The sequence below is a fragment of the Porites lutea genome, chromosome 2 (genome assembly GCF_958299795.1).
Source record: "Porites lutea chromosome 2, jaPorLute2.1, whole genome shotgun sequence".
In the NCBI taxonomy this organism is placed as follows: Eukaryota; Metazoa; Cnidaria; class Anthozoa; order Scleractinia; family Poritidae; genus Porites; species Porites lutea.
Window position 1 is genome coordinate 43,009,794 of NC_133202.1, and position 14,361 is coordinate 43,024,154.

A 14,361-nucleotide genomic window follows, 5' to 3' on the forward strand; every position below is an offset into this window, starting at 1 on the left:
ATCATTATTTACCTATCCTGACAAAAGTTCAAAAGCAATATCATTACCCAACCAAATCAAACTTTTCGTCCACGACCAGAAAGTCTTTCACTGTATATAGAGCCATATAGAAAGAGAAACCAGGTAAAAATTTTGGATCTGGAAATTGCAAACTACCAATAATCTGGGAAGAGCATAAATCCCATGGAAGTTCAACTTACTTCCGCCAGAAAGTCTTTCAAGACCTTCAAGGAGGGCGAGTTCAATCGGGTACGAAAAAATAACTGTTAACGTTTTAACTTACAAAATCGTTGTCTTGAGCGCAGTCTTTCTTGATTGGTAAAAATAAAGGATTAACAGATTTATATTTTAGAATATTACAACTGAGGTGAAGCAGAATTTTGCACTAAGGTAAGAAATTTAATCTTTTATAACAGGAGAGAACAAAGGAAATACCTGGCACTTTCGTATTTCCTGAAAAACAAAATTCGGGAAGAAGATAAGGTATTTGGTATCTCTTTCGCACCAATTTTGAAAACCACAGTCATTTAATTCACAAAGTCCATTATCTGCTGCTGATATGCCGTAGTTATAAGAAGTACATCTTGGATCATCGTAACAAGCCTGAATGCAGCTAAGCCATTCGCCAACGTATAGCATCTGATAAACACGTCCAGCTAAGACAAGGTTGTTTCTGGTGACCGGTTGAAACATCGCGATTCCTACAACCTGGTTCAACAAGAGAAGAAGAGTAAAATACAAGAAGTTCTTGAGCATTGCTTGGCTGAAAACCAGTATTCTGAATCTGAAAATCTGACAATTTGTAATCGCTTGAATGTTGTTTTCACATTGCAGTCTTTTAATGAAAATTATTATTTGTGAAGCCCATTTCATAGCTATTTTTGATTGGTACATTGATTGTTGCCTGGTTATAGTATTCCATCACCTGTTTCTGACGTTGACTTGAGCCAGATGTTTTGGCCAAAAATGACGAAAGGTAAAGTTCGTCGTCTTTAGAAGAACAAGCTATATTTTTCTTTAAAAACTTATTTTTATTATCACAATAATTTTCATTTTTTTTGCGTCTTTTCTTATTCTCTCGCTGATTTTTCTAAAAAACAAAAATTCTCTTGAGACTGGCTATAAATAAGTACTGCTCCTACAAATGCGATAAAGGTTCATCAGTAAGATGCTTCCTGAATTCCTTTTATTATTTGTTACAATTAAGATCAATCAGCAGACTATTTAGACTGATAATTACAAATTCAAATGGCTGTAAAAACACTGATGCTTACAATCCCTAATCTACTTCAAGATAGTCAAATTTGATCCGGCTAAATTCGATCAACTTTTCAATATTCTTTAATTTTTTTATTCTTTTATTCTTTTTTTTAAATTTTAATATTCGTAAAAAATGAAAATGTCCTTTCTAATGAGGCCTTAAACTGCTGATTAAAAAATAAAATTACAATCCAAGCTTTGGAGAATCAACGGTATGACTATTTTTATGGATTTTAAGAGACCCTTCGTCAAGAGACACTCGATCATATCGACCGTTGTATTTTATTTTAATTTTTTTTATTTCTATGCCTTTCATACATACCGCACATCATTTTTACGCTTTTACACATTTTACCTTACACCTATTTTGTATATAATTATATTTTTTAATCAGTAGTTAGGCCTCTTTAGAACAATATTTTTATTTTTAACCATGCTGCTGAAGGACAAAATGAACAGATTATTTCATTATTCGATTTAATTACGACAATGGGAGCAAAGTTAATTTTGATGAAGTCAGATTTAGTTAGCTGCGCTTGAATTTTATTTTTATTTTGGCTGTTTTTGGCCTTCCGTTTCTGGTAAAACGCTCTTTTCTGCTCCATCTTTTTACTTTCATGAGCTGAAGTTCTCTGCACAATTTTTGGAATTTAATGAAAGTAAACTATGGGGAACTCGTGGATACATCGTCCCAAAAAACAAAGTTTTGGAAAAATTGCCACCACAGTTGTAATAGATGAAGATGAAAATTTGTTATGATCAGGGTTGCAACGGCATCGGAGTTGTCATAACAACGAAATGACGCTATTACCTATGACCCCAGGCCCCCAGGTGAAAAGCTTCTTCTCGCAGGCTACATACAGAAAAGAGTTCGTATTAATGGCAGAACCAATTTATTCGATTGGTGGAGCGTTTTGAAACTGAGCTGATGGCTTCACTTTTCTACTGTTCGCTTTATAAGGTATGTGCAGGGAAGAAAGATGAAGCAATTTATTGACAGTCAATGAATGAATTGGCTGCTTGATGCTATTGGTTCTTTTATTGGTCTATTGGAAAACCTTACATATATCTACTGTAAAAGTAAGGAGATCACTTAAGAGCACTTGACGTTTGCGGACCAGTCACAGGTTTTGATCTTAGGGTTAAACAACAGCTCTGCAGCACAGCTTCGACTGGACATTACACCGTCACGGCACTCAATGTACTTGTTGCAATCAGCAGAGGGATCTGGATAGAAACCATCACCAACCTCTGTACAAGAAAATGGACCTAAAGAGAGTGATAAGGAAAACACTTCCACATTTATTCAAACGGCTAGGATACATTGTATCTTTCAACTGGAAAATGTGGGCCGCCGGGATGGGCTAGTTAGAGTGAAGGTGCGGGGGAGGAGGGAGGGGGGGGGAGCATCTCTGTTGCGTTGCTCTGAGTTAAAAGACATTGTATATCCAGGGGCACCCAACGGCAATTTTCGGGAAAATATCTGTTCGGAAGACGATTTGAGATCTAGAATTTTAGGAGCATTTGTTGTAAAATTTCTTGCTTGCCTGCCTCTCCTAGGATTTTCGAACATCTACAAAATGGTATAATTATCCATTTTTAACGGATTTTGACCCTAAAAAAGGCCACCTAGAACTTTCGGGAGCCTTTTCCTGGCTGAAATTTTCGAGAAGGTAAATTTTTATCCCTATAATCTTCGGATCACTAGACTTTCAGCTAGGAAATCCAAACAGATGAAAAGTTTTTAGGGGATAAAAATATGCCTATATCTACCGTTTGAATACTAAAATACGTTCAACAATGCTATGCTTTAGTGGTTTTGAACTATATCCACGTTGGGTGCCCCTGTATACCACCCTCTAAATTCTTTGAAGCTAGCCACATATTTTTTTCTCAAAGGATTGATTCAAACTAAAATAAACATTTAAAAAGGTTAAATTTTTGCGAGGCCTAAAAGTTTTTTTTCCCAGTCTTAAAGATAGAAGCCCCTTGAAATACTCACTGGTTGGCGATGGAGTATATGCTGTATTTGGTGGAACTGAAGAGGCCTTAGTTTGTGGCACTGTTATGTGTCCAAGTACTTTGAAGGCATATTCTGAATACCGCTGACCATCTATGACGTTGTTTTGGTCCCAGGAGACGTCTAATAACATGATTCCACCGATTCCAGGAAGGTCTTTCACTGACTGTGAAACATAATATACTGGGCTTAATGTAACACCTGAGTTTTTATTACGTTTTGGCCCAGTTTATATTAGAGACGAACTATCCGGCGTGTGAGAAACCGTCAGCCACAAGTTGCTCCAAAATTTCATACAATGCGCCAAAATTCGTTAAAAGTTGCTTGAAGTCTCTGGACAAAAAGTTTCTCGTTAAATAAAATCAAAATGAAAGCCATTTTGCTTTTTAACCTTTTTATAAGACAAGTGCCTTCCTTGCATTTCTTTTTATTAAAATCATCTTCAGCGGGCGACGTTTATATGTACAACAACTGATATGTCATTATTTCCGGCCATACAAAATCAGAGTGTAATTCCCTTTTTTGCGCAACAATTTAAGTCTTCCCTATAACAATGTCTTTCTCGTAGTCTTTCTCTTGATATTATAGAAAATATAATTTACCATTGCTTGACCAGACCCCAAATGTGATTTGTGTAAACAGAACCTCGTGTGAGACGAAAACCCTCTCAGATCAAGATTTTCTTTTCTTTGGTTTTCATCTCCTGTTTTGAAAGGATCTTTTTTATTCAAGCTGAGAATTCAGAGTTGGAAATATTTTCCGCTGAACTGCTAGGTCAGCACTTTTTAACATCAGTCGAAAGGCCCTTGGATACCTTATAAAGTTTACACAACGTAGTATTCCCTTTTCATTTCGGATTAGGGTTGAGCACTGCCTTTACTGATTAGGGTTAAGCACTGTTTCGAAATTTTTGGGTTGGGGTTGATGCTATATGTACTTAAATTATTCCTTACATAATATATTCTCGGTAGTCTAGTGATTAGTGTGGTGTACTTGGTCCTGTGAGTCTTGGGTTCGAATCCTACTGCGCTTCATATCAAATTTTATTCTTTCAAATTAGCTCAAATTGAAGAGACTTGCACTTTCATGAATTAACATTTCCAGCTTGAAATATCATTAAGTGTAAGGGCTGAATGCTGAGTTTTGGTTTGAGTACTGCCTTCTGACGGATGATTGGTCCAAGAGGATAAACCGATAATCCGCCCGTCCAATTCGGCTTTGGCTATATATACATCTGTAAATCGACCTCTCATCAAGGACCATGAAAGTCTAAAAGACATGATTTGAGCTTGGGTCGAAAGAATGTGGCCGAAATTACGTGGTAGTTGCGTATTAACGAAGTTTTTAAATTAAAAAAAAAAAACAAAGAAAGAAAAAAAATTGGAGGAGTGTATTGCCGTTGAGCGCAAAACTAGACTGCAAGCAATCCCTTTTCAGTATGTCGAGTAAAGGTTTGGCAGGACCCGAGAGAGCGAAGGGGTGGGGGGACAGACGAACCTAGAAGTGGACCAGCCCAACCTTCCTTCCCTCACCAGGGGAGCCCGCAGAAATCCACTCACCCAGCCCGTGCAGCTAAACTGGACAAATTTCCTTACACAGGTGTTTATTTAAATACAGAAAATCACTCATGAGAGAGATGGCCAAACACACGCCTGAAATAAAGCTCTAGCAAGTAATTGCACAGAAATAACTAAAGGCCTGTGCTGCGAGAGCGAGCACTTAGAATAGCAGTCTATTCCGAAACGGCTATGTGGTAGAAATAATGCGATGGCCGCAAAGCAGGGTCACCCGTGACTATGATTAGTGTTTCCTGTTTATTCAACCCAACACCTGTTTTAATGAAGTACCAACCTGATACATTGCGTTGAGTTCGTCAGGAGGCCTGTAATATTGTGCACTAGCTGCTGCTCCGCTAGCTGCAGGGAGACCAATAAAAATCAGGGGACCTTTCGGTAACGTTCTTGCTGAAAACTCCAGCCATTTTTTCAAAGTATCCTTAAACAGACTCCCAGCTCCAGTCTGACAGTAGTTGTTGTAGAAGTGTATATAAAGGTGATCTACAAATTGACCCGCTGCTTCCAAAGCTGAAAATGATGATATCAAAAATATTGCTCATGATCAGACGTTGACCAAGACCAGATCGTTAATTTTCCTCTCCACCCTTTGGAAATCTAAATTCCAAAGCAGGACAGAAAACAAGATCGGTGATCTAAGTGATACAGTCAATTCATCTATCAAATCTCGCCTAGTGGATGCTCTACTGTAGACAGTTACGACGTAAGTATGAAGCGAGGCCTAAGGGCCATCAGATTTCCCTCAAACGTCAAAAAAAGTAAATAGGGCGGCGAAAACAAGGACGATTTGTGATATAGAGATTAAACATTAACCCCAGAAGATATTCACGGAGCAGTTGTAGTAAATGAACATGCGTTGGAAATTAAGGTAGGCAGTGAAAAACTACCCCTCGGCAAAGAGCCTAAGGAAATACATGAAACGTCAAGTCTTTCCTGTTATCAGAATGATTAATTTTTACAAAGTACAGCAGCGCAGCCTTTTTAAGAACTATTTTTTATCGTAGTTATAGGGTGCGCTTCTGCCACTTTACAAAATTTAATTGCGATGTGGCCCTTAGGCCTAGCGTTCATGCTTACGTCGTAAGTGTGCGTTAAGAGTGTGTATTACGGGCAGCCAGAAAATTTAAACAGTAGCGGGTAACATAAATTACAGAGCAGTCTACGACTGAATATATAATCTCACTGTAAAAACGAAACCTGTTAAGAGCCCTGAATCGCGGTCCCGATGGTGTTCTCAAAAGCCGGAGTTGACTGTAGACTGTTGTCTTCAGACACAAAATTTCGCCATGATATACAAAAGAATTCTTGAGCAGTGTCAGCTGTCCTCCTGCATATCGTTTCCAATTAAACTCTAAATGAAAAAAATTATTGCATAATGCTGGCGCAACTAAATCAGTCAAACTTTAGATATCCCAGTCATCCTGATACAAGCATAGAACTGAACCCTGTATGACTTCGAGATATCGTAGTGTTGTACTTCTGCACACTTTGGCAACAAAAATATTCTACTCAGGTGGTTTCAGGTTGGCCAAAAGTTGTTGCAGACAGTAGAGAGAAGTCCTACTTTTTGCAATATCATCTGTACACGTTGCGCATTTTACTGGCCCAAGGCAAACTTGTTTTGCAGCAAATGACGTAAATCGCCGATCGATCGCATGTATGGCGCGACTCTGGCGTAATTTAATCTAATCAGAAGTCAGTATTCATGCTACCTGCACCAACTTAATTTGCTGCAAGACATGTTTGAACGTGTGTCGTAAAACGCGCAACATCGCCTTTACTCGATTTGCCACAATGTTTCGAAGCAAATTGCACGCTTTTGCTTCCCGTTTTACTGTAGCTTTAAACTTTGCATAATTGCGCATTCATAGTTTTAAACAAAAAACAGCACCATTACCAGTTCCAGGCGTTTCTGGTCCAAGATAATGATCGGGGTATCTACACTGTGGCGCGCCAGTGATCAAATACTTTTTGTTTGGATCGTGATCCATGAGGGTGCGCAGTTCCTTTATGAATCCAGGGTAGTTGTCTGCTCCTCCACCTTCAATGTCCATGTCGATGCCGTCCATTATTGCGCTACGATAATGAACACACACTGAAAGATAATAACTCAACAACAAAACACAACATCAGTGGACGCCAAAGACAGTCGAAAAGTGTTGAATGTTTTACAAAATCCCAGCAAGAATTTGAGCCCATTCTCATTAATGGCGATGCTTAAGAAGTTGCAGACCGTGTAAAGTCTTGGGTCTCAATATTTCCAGTGATTTGACCTGGAATATTCATATTAATGAAATTGTTAAGAAGGCCTCCGAGAGATTATATTTTTTGGTACAACTTAAGAGAGCTAAGGTTATTCGCACAGATTTAGGGCTCCTCTACTCTAGTTTTATTAGATCAATGATGGACATGAAATGCAATACCGGCCAGTTTCACTTCAGTTTGCCTAATTTAAAGAATTGGAACGCGTACAGAAGAGAGCAATGTCCATCATTTGCCCCGGTGTTAGCTATCATGAGGCTCTTGTTATTATGAACTTTAAGGAATTAGAAACCCACCATGACAAATATACGAGTCACTTTTTCACACAATTGTAAATAACAACAATTACCGCCTTTATAAGTGCACCGGCACTGCACGAATCTTTTAACATGCCACGTTTTAAAACTGACTGTTTTAAGAATAGCTCTATTATTTTTTCATGTCTTAAAGCAACTAACTTATAGGTTAGAATTTTCGAATTTCGCAGCTTGTATTTCGATATATTTCTCTTGTTTGCTTTTTTACTCCTTTTAATTTAGATAGATTAGTTAATGTTCAGATCGATAATTTTATTTTTGTAACGTACAGCCGACTCCCGATAACTCGAATCCTCTATAACTCGAACCTCCCGCTAACTCGAAGCAATTTTAATTTCCCTTCAGAACATTTTCTATATACTTTTACCCTCGATAACTCGAACTGTTTTCTGTTTCCCCTGAAGGCTCGAATTATCAGGAGTCTACTTTATTTCGGCACAATTCAGTTTTCGAGCTATGTATTTAAGAATGCGATGGCTTACGCGGGAAAATTTTAGGCGTCGGCAACCTAGCCTACTGACATTTTGGCCTTTTTTCTTTGCTGCTTTTTTTAAAAGCTTACTTTCATTTACCTTCCAAATGGACGAATATCTTTATATTGACTCCCTCCAAGGAACAGGTTGTACAGTGTATGCGCAAATTCTTTGGCCTTGGCAGGACTAGTTAAAGTACCGTCTCCTGTTTCTCCTCCAATGGACATAATAACTTTTTTTCCTCGTCCTTGACATTCCTTTATTCCTTTCTCTATTTTAGGGCATCGTAAGAGATACGGATATTCTGGCGAAACTGCAGTATCGCAGTGATGGGCAAAGTTGACGGCAGGCATTCCTTGAGGATAGAAAAAGAACTCACTGCTGTGATTTTGTTTGAATATCAGATATTTATGATGTCACTATCACGTGGCCTATGTAATAAGCCTAAATAACGAGTGCCGAAATAACCATTATTTTCATTGCTTCGCGACATTCCAAATCAACACAACTCGAAAATGGATTACCGTGAATGAAACGGTTCAACATGGTGCTAGTTGTATCGTTTGATTGACGCGGACCTACTTCCAAGTAGCTTTGATTTCTAAGGTGACGTGGTAATGAAATTGATAACTCCATAGGAAACTTTATATTACCTTTGTTCCTTGAATCAAAGAATACTACGACGTAGGACACAGCTAGGATGTCGTACTTGGTCGTCTGACAGACTTCTAACAGCGGTTTCTCGTAGTTGAGGTGGCCATTTGCAGGCCCAGCTCGGTTCTGTCCCCAGTAACCCACCAACAGTTGGCGACCAGAATAGGAAGAACGTGGCACTAGTAAAGTAGATGGGTATTTTTATCTGTTTGATTGTAATTTGTTATCGAGTCGATTTGTTCTTTGATCAATTTTTACTGTATTTGATCCAGTGAATTGCTTAATGTAGGCGCCCCCTGTTTTCGTAAAAAACAACGTAGACTGTGAAATTTTGAAGGAGGTGCCGAAGGGTAGTGGAAAAAGATTTTCCTTGGGAGTTACACGCTTATTATGCGTTTTTGGTTTTTTTCACAAATTAGTGCGCATCCGACTTCATATGGTTTGAAAAATCTTGTCTCCCAACACAATTCATTTGTCAAAGTTGCCTGAGAAATCTAAGACAAGATGATCCACCCTCCTCACCAGAACACTACAGTCCAACTTTAGCATTCCCTTTGATTATACGCACGTTTTTTTGTGTTTGTTTCTAAGACTGAGCTGTAAATCGCATGGAAATGAAATATTTGCCAAGTTCTTAAGCATGCTGACTGATTCTGTTTTTACACTTTCTACAAATTCTTATTAAAACTCCTCCCACAAATTTAATAATCTTCATATTTCATTTACTTTTGCCATTAAGACTATCATTATACATCGTACTCACTATTTGTCTTCTCATTGGCTAAGAGCCTACATAGCCTATAGTTAATTTTGGAAATCAGCGCAATCTACAGATAAGTTCGTTTTCTGCTGTTGGCTGTGCTCGCAATGCATGATTTCCAACAGCAATGTCATACTATGTTCCATGCGATGCTATTATTGGATCAGGTTTTTGTGATATCCGGAATAATCAAGGTCTCGGTAAGTGTTATCAGCCTCGGCCTCCGGCTCGGCTGATAACAGTCAACTCAACCTTGATTATTCCAGATATCACAAAAACCTCATCCAGTAATAGTCTATTTTTTTGCTATGTATCCAATATCTTAGCTACTAATCAAATATTCTTTTGGCAGGACCTTAGGGATATACAACCTTTTCAACTTGTCATTTTACTGATGACCGCTTCATTATAAGGCATCAGTTCAAAGCTTGCACTCAGTGCACGAGCAAGTTTCCTGGCCTTGTCACGGAGTTTTTTACTCGATCGTAAAAATATGAGAACTTTGTTTTTGTCGTCAAACGTGCCTTGCCTGGTAGTGTAAATGAGTCTTTATTTAGAATGAAAGTGATATTCTTGTGTACCATTTGGACATAAAAATCTGTAATTCCTTGCCCCCAAATATTTGAAAGCTACCAAAACGAACCTCAAAAAAAAAAAAGCCGTGGACGTAGCCTTTTCGAGTTTATTTGTTTTACTAAAATTTGCTGACTGTCTTGTAACCAGCGCTGTGTAACCATCCATGCAAAACATCTATGGATTTGCTAATAGCACTTATTTGTACGTACTGTAGTGGTATAAGTTTATACCTTTAGTCAGATTATATCTGCATGCTGCCGTTTTCCGCTCCAACTTCTAATTGCTTTGCTTTTTAAAAAGTAGGATTTTGCATCAGTGCAGTTTTTTTCAATTGGGTATAGATGCCATCTTCTTTGAAAAAACTTTGAGTTTAATATAAAAGAACTATTATCGTTGTTGTTGTTAAACTTCTTCTATTGAGATGAAAATCTACCTCGTCTTAAGACTGGTGTTTTATCGAGTGCGATAAAGACAACGGTTGAGGTCCACAAAAACTAAGAAAAAGTAAACGAGAGTAAAAAAGAATACCCATGATAATCATGTCATGACCTCTCGCTCCGAGTGACACTGACCTACAAATTGTAGGTTAAAAGTCTTAAAGGGGAAGAGATGGCTTATCAGTTACCTTGGACCTTAACTTTAACTTGAACTTAAAAAAAGAAAAACCAGGATTACATTTACCTCGTAAGGATTCTCCGCACGTAAAAAGGAAAATTACGACAAGGCTCAGCAGAGAATTCATTTCTGTAGAAAGCTGTTTTCTTTGGAGTGACTTGACCAACCTTCTTCTGACTTTCATGCATACGCGTCAATGGCTCGCGATCTTTTCGTTTCGTTGCCATAAGGCATTAAGTGGTATTAATGTCGGCTGTCAATCAACATAATGAAGGGTGCATCTTGTCACGAATTGACGACCAGAATAGTTGACTCCTAGACTAACTTCTATTTTTCGTTTCTTCTTAATTTTTTGTGTGTTCGTTTTGGTTGAATAAGTATAATTTAAGCTTTATTTTAGCCCCGTCTCCACTTTAGCAGTGTTGGACGGTTGTTGAGCAACCAGGTATGACGAGAGACATGAACAGGTTTCTACGTTCAGGAAATGACATTTCCACAAGTCATTAGTGTATAAAAAAAACGTAAACATTGCATAAGGATTATACGTTGCTTGGATAAAAATATCTTTGGTTCGTGAGCTATACGTGCAGTACTTCAAGACGGAGCAAATCGCTAGGGAAACTACTTCTTATTCAAATTTGTGACCCTTAATATAATCACGAACTGATCACGGAATTAAAGCTACGTAAAAATCGAGTAAGAAACCAAGGGACGTGGTTTGTTGATGATTATGATTTAAAGGACCAGAGAAATATGAAAAATGTTGATAAGCCTGCGGGGCGGTTTGACAGTTTGTATGTCGTTTGTACAAGGCAGGTCAATAAATGAAGAAAGGAATGAATGAGTGAATGAATGAATGAATAAGTGAACGAATGAATAAGCAATGAATGGATGAATGAAAATAGCTGATGATTACAATCAGTCATTCATCCCTTCCTTGATCGGTTCCTCCATTTGAATGTTAGTTGATTGACTGATTTATTCAGAAATTCAGTCACTCACCGTATGATCACTTAATCATAAATCCCATAATAGCTGTGCAACAGGGGAAAAAAATAATTAGTTCTTTTGGCACTCTTTTGGTTCCGCCGCGATTTTAAGTTGCCAGCTTAGAAAAGTCGTATAAAAATAAATTAGTGCATTTACACGATCGCGAGACTCCAAGTTTTCACGGGCCGCAATTCGGCCAGATTTAAAAGGACTTTTTACCTTTCAAAACTGATTTTTGGACGTAAAAAGTATATTTGTTGTCACATTTTTGCTCGTTGCACTCTGTGATAGCTTTTGTTTCATTCAACCAGTCAAATCGTTGGTCCATTCTAAAAAGGATTGTGATTTGCTAATTTAAGCGTGTTTTAGGAGAGTGTAGAACATCATGACGCCAACTCTCGTTCGCTTTGAAAATAAAGTTTGTTTGGAAATTAGACAGCAATGCGTGGGTTTTTAACGAATTCTTCATCATTAAAATAAAGAAGTCTTGACTGTTCTCTGTTCTGTTGTGTAGCACTTAGGAAGCGGCTACAGGAGCACTCAAGAAGTACGGAGAAACGATCGACTACGTCTCGTGTTTCCCCCTACACTTCTTTCGTGCTCTAGCCAGCGTGCTTTACGACAGAACAAAGCACAGGCAAGGGTTCTTTATTCGTTAAATATACTGATTAGCACAAATTTACGCCATTCAAAGCAATTTGAATATACTTCATTATGCGTGCAAGCCATCAGCTCTTAAAGATATCACTCTGGTAATGCAGTTAAGTCTTATGAGTTACCATTCCCACGATGCACTGCAGGTCCCAACATTTTGGGATTTGTTGCATCCGTTTGCTCACCACTGCCAACACGGACCCAATAATTCCCAACATTGTTGCCAAGCCAAAGCTGTCAAATTACAAAAGTAGGATAAAGTGTGACAACCAATTAATACTAGCCGTATTTTTGAGGGTTTTTATTGAGTCACTGAAACCCTAATTCGTCTTTACCGTCATTTGTATTAATTCCGGTAGAACATTTATGGGCACTCCACGTTCGCGGGCCAATCACAGGCCTTGATTTTTGGATTAAATAGGAGTCCCGTGGGACACCTTTGATTGTATAGTTTGCCACCATGGCACTGAATGTACTTGCTGCAGTCAGAGAGATCTGGATGGATGCCGTCACCAGCGGCTGAGCAAGAGAAAGTAACTGAAAAACAAAGAGAATTAAAACTGAAAGTAATGCTGTCATCCACATTGTTTTCTTCGCTATTAGCCACAACTGCAGCATTGGGTGCGGTAAAATGTTGGCACTTGAATACCAATTTACCATTCATAGATAAACAACCAAAAAACTGTACATTGTATAGTTCTGGTCCCAGTTGTTCAAATAAATCACTATCCAGTGGATAATGCAATTGGTTTCCTTATTAGTTATCCACTATCTACGCTTTTCATAAATAGTTTGAAAAATACGCTAAAAGAACTTACCTGTCAGCGGTCAGCGAGCATGATGGCCGCGTTTTTTGTTGGCTCTGCAACTTGCCAACTTGACATAATTTCTCACGTAAATCTTACTTTTTCTTTTACAAACTAATAACAAGTAACAAAAAATGTCTTCAAAAAGAGGAAAGCAAAAAGAAGTTGTGGAAGAGGATTTTGAGGCGTTTGTACGCCACCAGTTGAGTTCAATAAGTGACGACCTAAAAGAAATGAAAGGAACTCAAGTCAAGATTCAAAGAGACATTGAATCTCTTCAGTATGCTTTTTTATGATTATTTCCACCATGAAAAGTTTCCTAATATACCTGTTTCATTAGTATCTGAACTACATAATTACAGTACCCGCAGTGCATCATCCAATCACGTTGCAATACCTTTATTTCGAACTAATCTTAGGAGATTTTGCCCCAGCATTATTGGAAGTTTCTTTTGGAACGATATTCCGCAATCCATTAGAGACAAACCATCTAAAAAAATGTTTAAAAAAGCACTTTTACGCTGGTACCTGGCTCAATACTAATGAATCAATATCCCTTTTATAACTTTCTGAGCTATTTTGTCATTTTTCCTTTTTTCCTTTACTTTTTTATTAATAATCTTAAGTCCTTTGTTATACATAACTTTAAGGGGCACAATATTAGTTTATCTAGATGTGCCCCTCTCCTCTCCTTCCAATATACAATGTAATTCAATTTAAGTGTTGTAATTTCTATTTCACGCGATTATTTCCTTTGTAAATCTTTATCTGTTACTATATTATTTTTCTCAGTTATATTTACATAACTATGTATCAGCTAGGAATTGGAGGAATAAATAAAATAAAAAAATAAAAAAATAAAAAAAAAACCTGTCGGTAGGGGGGCGTTAGTAGTGCCTGGTGGAGGTAGCGTAGGAGGGCCTTGTGTCGTGATTGGTGGGAGAGGGGCCTCTGTAGTTACTGGCTGACAAGGATCGTGAGTTGTGATTGGCGGAGGAGAGGCCTGGGTTGTAACCGTTGGAGGAGGGGCCTGGGTTGGAGGCTCTGTTATGCCTCCAAGTTCTTTAAAGGCATAGTCTGAGTACTGCTGACCATTTATTACGTTGTTTTGGTCCCAGGAAACGTCCCATAACATGATTCCACTGATCCCTTGAGAGATGTAGAGATGCCTGATAGAAAAATAATATCGAATTTCTTTCTGGCTTCCAACTACTTGACATGGATCAGCCCCAAAGCAAGCTATCTTAAGAAGTTATTAAAGTCAGAAAACGGATGATAAAAAGTCTGAAAAAAAAAAAGATTTCAAAGATTTTTTTTCTCAAACAAATATTTCTGGCCTTTAAAATGAAGAACCCTCTGTCACCGACGATTACCCTTCGTTACGATAGTAATAAAAGTTC

At 38.1% G+C, this 14,361-nt stretch overlaps 1 protein-coding gene across 1 annotated transcript; it reads right to left on the bottom strand.

Moving 5' to 3' along the window:
* Nucleotides 1-2,284: 2,284 nt before the first annotated feature.
* On the bottom strand, nucleotides 2,285-10,638 carry LOC140928693 (uncharacterized). Its single transcript, XM_073378473.1, has 7 exons — nucleotides 10,578-10,638; nucleotides 8,560-8,739; nucleotides 8,006-8,261; nucleotides 6,752-6,930; nucleotides 5,132-5,364; nucleotides 3,263-3,446; nucleotides 2,285-2,529 (listed from the first exon to the last, which is right to left on the bottom strand). The coding sequence occupies exons 1-7, from the start codon at nucleotides 10,636-10,638 to the stop codon at nucleotides 2,354-2,356; spliced, it is 1,269 nt and encodes a 422-aa protein (XP_073234574.1). The 3' UTR covers nucleotides 2,285-2,353.
* Between the last annotated feature and the right edge of the window lie 3,723 nt (nucleotides 10,639-14,361).